This window comes from Acomys minous (assembly GCF_964271855.1).
Source record: "Acomys minous genome assembly, chromosome: 7".
NCBI classification, from domain to species: domain Eukaryota; kingdom Metazoa; phylum Chordata; class Mammalia; order Rodentia; family Muridae; genus Acomys; species Acomys minous.
Genome location: NC_140488.1, coordinates 50,363,691 through 50,370,455, shown reverse-complemented (window position 1 = coordinate 50,370,455; position 6,765 = coordinate 50,363,691). Strand labels below are relative to the sequence as shown.

The 6,765-nt window shown below is 38.8% G+C and overlaps 1 protein-coding gene across 1 annotated transcript; it reads right to left on the bottom strand.

The window, feature by feature from the left end:
* Window positions 1-2,324: 2,324 nt before the first annotated feature.
* LOC311601173 (melanoma antigen preferentially expressed in tumors-like) lies at window positions 2,325-6,682 on the bottom strand (the record flags this gene model as incomplete). The annotated part of the gene is made up of 4 exons (XM_084788590.1): window positions 6,591-6,682; window positions 5,088-5,387; window positions 3,576-4,160; window positions 2,325-2,838 (listed from the first exon to the last, which is right to left on the bottom strand). The coding sequence occupies exons 2-4, from the start codon at window positions 5,375-5,377 to the stop codon at window positions 2,325-2,327; spliced, it is 1,389 nt and encodes a 462-aa protein (XP_084644716.1). The 5' UTR covers window positions 5,378-5,387; window positions 6,591-6,682.
* Window positions 6,683-6,765: the final 83 nt, after the last annotated feature.

Below are 6,765 nucleotides of genomic sequence, written 5' to 3'. Positions count from 1 at the left end.
GTGTATTTTTTAAATAAGCTTTGATAATCTCTTATTTTTCGAGTCAGATGAAAGCAAACATTTGAGAGTAAGCTGAGAAAACATATAGTTACATTTTAAAGGAGGAAACCAAAAGAAAAACTTAAATGAGACTCATGAATTTAAAATTTGATGTTTTGTTTAATATAAAGTGCCAAAATAGTCTGATGTTAACAAGGAAGCAATATAAACCGTTTGCTAGTTACATTGACATTTTAGTACGTTTTTACATTCTGTGAAATAACGTGGCACAATATAAGCAACATGAAAACTGGGAATGCCATTAATTCTCCATGCTTGCTCCCAAGACTTTGAGAAATGCATGTTCAGAAATGCATCAGAATTCTGCATCTTGTTTTTACTTGTACTTCTTCTTCACTTTGATCATCTTTTATCTCAAGGATGTAATGAATGCATACTTTACTTTTCTAGGTAAACGTTCAGGTTTTATATCTCCAAAATGTACTTCATTTTTCATCTTGACATATGACAACTATGAACAAAATTCTGTAGCTTTTAACTGTATTTCTTCTTAGTAGATCTTAAATTCAGTATGTTATAATTTCAAAATTGAAGCAATATAGACGTGCCGTTGTTTCTAGTTTTTTCTTGCTAGATCTTTAAAATGCAGTTAGATTTATTTCAGAGCAAAGATCTTTAAAATACAGTTAGATTTCTTTCACAAAAAACACTGCATAAATTATTTTTCTCTTCCTTCATACTTACTAAAATGCAGTGGTGTTGACATTTCAGAATGTGACAGGGCCAAACTAAGTTTTATACATGTTTTCCTGTGTCTTTTCAATGCAGTTTCATTGCATGTTTCATTTTCAATGAATTCACAGGGTCAACACATTACTAATTAATTGCTTCTATATGGTTGTTTTAAACTAGATCGTGACCAATCAATATGCTTTTCTACTTATATCGTAAACACACTTGCAGCATCAATTATAAAGCACTCCAAGCACATATTTGCTTCACAATATTATAGCAATTGTTACTAGAAACGAAACAGCAGAACACTCAATCAGAATCATGTCCGGCATGAAAGAACCAGTGGTAAAGAAAAAAATCTAAAGGAAGAAATTCAGTGTTGTGGGTGGCTCCTAAATGTCCTCCCTAGCTCAAATGATGAAATCTTGGACTCAAGCTGATGGCTCCATGGCAGGTGGGTGATAGTTTTTGAGCAGGTTAGTTCAAGAATGGCTCCAGGGCAAGCGGTGGAAACTTTAGAGGCGGCTAGCTCGGGAACACAGATTGGTGTAGTCCAGCTCCTGAAGGGGACTCAGGGTCCCCCTCTCTCTGCTTCCTGGCCTCTTGAGTTGAAAGGGGCTACCTCTGCCACAAGCTCTTTACCATGGTCTGCTTTGCTGAAGATCCAAAGCAGCACAATCAAGCAACCTTGGTGAACCATCTAAAACATGGAAACAACGTTCTCTTCCTTACCAGTCTGTCATGCCAGGTATTTTGTACAGTGACAGGGGGCAGACATGAAACAGATGTGAGAGAAAGCTTCTAAGATGGTAACACTGAATGCATGAATTCTGCTGAGAAAAGATCCAGTATCATAGAGTCCCCTAGGCACTGAACAGCACAGGGAAGAAGATCAAGAAAGATACAACTTACATTCCAAGAGTGAAAGATAACTTTCCACTGTGCAGAAATGGCAGAAGAGGCACAGAAGCACTCTGCCTCTCTCTGAGTGGCTTGAGTCAGGAGCCTGCCTTGCTTGTCGTTACTGTCAGGCTGCCAAATGGATCCTTGGCAAATGAGTATGAAATAAAAATGAAGACACGCAATGGATAGTGCCTGTACATTTCTTCCCCTCAATGTTAAATTCGGATAGTTTTCTATAAACAGCTAAAGAGAGTCTTAAGTAGACAAGTTTAATACAACTTTAGGGATAAACATGTTTGGCTTCAATCACCACCTGCCCTCCTAAGCCAGAAGTAGGACAGGTTAGATTGTCGCGACTGGTGTTACCTATCCTCACATAAAGCTCATTGAAGATGGAGCTGTGACATTTCATCATGGAGTCTTTCCAAATTCTCTACATCAAATGTTAGTAGGTAAGATGAAATACTATCAAGAACAATAGTCAAGAGACACACGGCTACTCTCAAAGTCCTCCATTTTCTTCTAAGTTACTCGCTATTGAGAACCGTTACACACCTACCTATACTTTTTAACTCTATTTTCCTACAACATAAGGACCATTTGTGTTAACTCTATGGGATCAACAATAAAAGCTGTTCAGCACTTAGGAGAACATATCAAGTTGAAACTGTGTTGGAGTATGCAATTTAAGCAGTGTAAGTCATCCATCTCATGTCGCCCCTTTCTGCCTCCTGCAGCATGATCTTCAACTGCGCATTCACATCAGCAAGTTTCTGTCGATCCAAACTATCTGGATCGTGCCAATTCCCATAGCAATGCACGGGGATAGGATAAATCACGTATTTCAGCTGTGTCATGGGCGTTAAGTACTCAAGAATTCTCCTGAGTATAGGCATAGAAATGGGATTAGAAGAAAAGCTGAAAAAACGGAGTTGGGAACAGCGGCTCAGGGCTGGGGCCAGAGCAGTGAGTGTAGCATCTGTTAAAAGGCAATGGTTCATTGCCAGATGCTGCAAGGTACAAGAGAGATTCTCCAGGAGACAACAAAACGGTACACAATCTTCCCAACACATTGAATTGTGGTTGATATCCAACAACTTTAAATGATTGACTTGAGGGCACTGAGACAGAAACTTGATGTCGCTGTAAGAAATTTCACAGAAGGGCAGTTGCAAAAAATCCAAATCAGCTGGTAGTACTCTGCAGAGAGGAAACACACAGGTATTTATGGAAAATGAGGACTATGAGAGGGGAGTTATATCCTGGAATCTACAGTAATGTATTTTGCACATATATAGCATTAGCAGCTAATGTTGTGGGCTTTCACATGCTTAGTAGACTTGTGCATCTGTGAAAGATACTTTATCACTTTAACAAATGCTATTTTAATCTTGATAATGCATACAAGATATTGCTATAGAGGTGTGTGGAAAGCTCAGTGAAAATATTATGTACTTAGTAACCAGAATATAATTAAAGGTGGGATTAGTTCAACTGCTTGCAAGAGATAGGGCAGAGGGTGCAAGCAAACGGAAGCTCCCTGTGTCCTGCCCATGAATGTCAGCCTCCACATTCCTGGCCTGAACCTTGGAGATAGCACATTAGGGAAATGGTCAGGCCCATAGTCTATGGCTATATGTATGTGCGCCTGTACCACAACATAAACTTTCTCTTAATTCCTCCTCTTCATCTCCTGATGGCTAGAGAAGTACTGCACTGCTCTGTTCACCTTCACTGAGCGCACTGCCTGCATGCGCTTAGATCACCAGTTTTGTGCAACTCTGTTTTTCTCTTCAATCAGAAAAAGGTGCCCTTTCTTGGCTGATTTTAAACCCACAGCATTGCCCATGCTAACACGGAAGGTGAAAGATGAATTCTTTTTCTCATCGTAAAAACAGGCTATTAACAGAAACCCAGTACCTATCCCAAGCTCTTACCTCAGGACATGTTCAAGATGATCAGTGAGGCAGAATGAGGAACAGCTGAGCTCCTTGAGGTGGTCCATACATCTCAGTTTGGAAATGAAATTTCTAAAGGCTCTTCCATTGAAAGATCTACAGGTGATTTTAGACAGGCTAAGTCTATCTAAGTTTACAGCCTGCTTCAGAAGGGACACGACACTGAAGAGAGAAGCCTCAACAACTGACAGGCGAGAAACACATTTCAGATCAAGGTGGCTTAAGGCGCTTCTGCACTCACTCAACTTCTTAATGCGCAAATCACGGCAGCACAGGTGCAAAGATCCCAAGCTCTGCTCAACTTTACTCAGAAGCAAAGCAAAAAATTCATTTTCCCTGAAGGCCCTATCAAGGGAAAGGCTCACTAGTAATTCCATAGTTGTCTTCGGGGACTGACCCTCAGATTCTGAGCTTGAACTACTACATTGGCTGTGGACTTTCATCAGAGAGCGCTCAGAGTTACTGCAAGAACGCAAACAGGGTTTGCATGAAGTAGTGATCACAGGGCATTTGGTCTTGCAGCCAGGATGCTGAGTTAACTCTAGGATCCTCAGTTTAGGGCTCCTGTAGATTAAAAAAACACAGAACATCTGAGAGGTAGCAAATATTTATATATCCAAGCAGGATCAATAATAACATGTAGTGACAAAATGATCTCACTTCCTTATGTCGTTCCATATACCAGCTTTAAGCAAGACTTTCCTATGCAAATACTACATCCTTTTCTATCTTTCACTATTTTATACATCAATTAATTCTCAAAAGTCTTGCTGCTCCTGCCTCCATTTTATGTTTATCTATCAATAGCAGACTCATGCACCTCAATTACCAAAGTAAAACCCTATGTAAGTCCTCAGAGTTTTTAAGTTACTCTCACCTGACAGACCAAACACCTTACACCCATTTTTCAACATCTACCAAAAATAAACTGTGGTAGATAAAATTCCACAGCTAGCTGGTGTTCTCTTGCAACAGGTATGCCTAATGCACTAATGCAGCGTGAGAAAAAGGGTCAAACTTCACCACTGCTGTCAGTGCATCTTACGCCCATCCACTTCCGCAGCACTGAACATCAGAACAAAGTTATCTTGGGATCTCCTCAAGTTCATGGATAACTGTGCACTCAGAAAATTCACTTTAGTCTTGGTTTATATTTCTTATACTGACTTACTGCCAACAAGTCTTTCCAATGAAAATTAAACAACACTCATGACTGTTTCCTTTAATTTTCCACCAATCCTCAGTAGACTTAACACTCACGTCTTTCTTCAATGTAAATAGTAATACCACAATACAAATCCATCAATATTGTCCTCGATCCTTTACATTCCGTATCCAACATTGTGAGACACTTGTTTCAAAGTCACCTCAAGGTTTAGACTAACAGTCTCATCTTCTCTTTCACTACTAGCCTACACTACCTCTGAGAGAATAACAGACAATGGCATAACCTCCTGTAACTTACTACACCTCCGTTATACAGAGTCTTACCTAAAAGCTGGGTCCTCAGCAGGAAAAAGCTGAAGACTCTCAACCATGACCTTCCAGAGTTTGCGCTGGGCTTCCTGCATGCTTAATGGCCCAACGTGGAGGCAGAAAAACGGCCAACTCTTCACCATTGCTGAAAGTATCTTCTCATGTCTACCCTTGAAGGCAGCAGTGAACAATGGAACAAAAAGCTCCCTTGGGATCTCCTGGAGAGCTTGAATTGCTAAAGGCTCATGGTGCAAAAGACATTGTATAGTAATATCCAACAGTGTGGGTGGTTCCTTGAAGTCCATCTTAATGAATCTGCATCAGAGTGAGAATCATTTAGAAAATTTGACAGCATCCACAGTATCTTCTGTGCAAACAGTATTAACAACATGCTAACTTTTGATAGTAAAACAGCCACTTCTAGAGACCTCTACTTGTATGTAATAGACATATGCCTGTGAGTATATGATGGCTATTTGTATATGAATATACACATAACAACTGCTTTACATATATACATATACATACACACATAAGCTTGTGAAAGTGATGAAATGCCAATAGAAATGAACACTGTTAGTAGAACACAATTTGCACCACTTAGAGAAATGATATTTCATCTCAATAGTATACAAGCCATCAAAAATGAAAGGGTAAATATATACAAAAGGGATAGCATCATCACTATCTTTAGAGAATTCTAAGACATCAAATTAACTGCGATTATAAAGAGAAAAAAAAAAGAATATCATTCTAGTCCATTACTTGTCATCCTGGCATCCCCCTCATGGCATATAGAGGTACGCCAAGATTGCAAGAGATATAAATAAAAGAAAATGGTTAAGGGCTACAAACTGACCTGAGCCTATACCCAGAAATACTAGTCACAATATAATCCTAAAATAAAAATAATGTATTCTAAAAGTAAAGGGAGAAATACAGTTCAATGAAACAACCCTCCCAAAGACGTCTAATTAAAATCCTTACGGTCTCTCCCATATGTGGTAACAGTCTTCCTGAAAATAGGACTTCTAAGCGTCTAGTGAGGGAGCCACATACAGTGTCAAGGTGGGAAAAGAATTACAGGACATGTTAGTGTAGGGTAGAGGAAGGTATGGAAATACACAGTGACTTCCATTAAGATAAGTAACTAATGTATGTTAAAAATGAAGGGACCCATGTGAAAGGGAGAAGAAAAATCCCTTGGCTGTCAATGGATGGGAGGGTTGGAAAGTGTGGAGAAGATTGAGTTGAAGGTGGGAATATGTTTGAACTACACTGTGTGCTATTTTCAATGAATCGATAAATTGTTTTTAAAAATCAACAAATGAAACTTCCTTATTTGAAACGCAGTTTCTAAGAAAGTGTAAGGTCAAACAGGCCATGAAGATCGTTCAAAGAAATATGGTATTTATGGGGACAAAATAAAGAGGGAAATTAAGAGTCTGATAAAGCAAAAAGAAAAACAGATCAAAATATTCATAACTATTACCTTTAATACCAAATCAAAAAACTTACCGTGAAAGAATTGTGCTCAGATATCTATAAAGTTCCTTTACATGTACTCAACTGCACATAAACACCTAACAAACACAAATGCAACAACTTAAAAATAAATCTAAATTATAGAAACAAGCAAAACAGTAGGGTAATTTAAGAAAAGATAAACCTTATATGTTTCAGCAGCATGCTT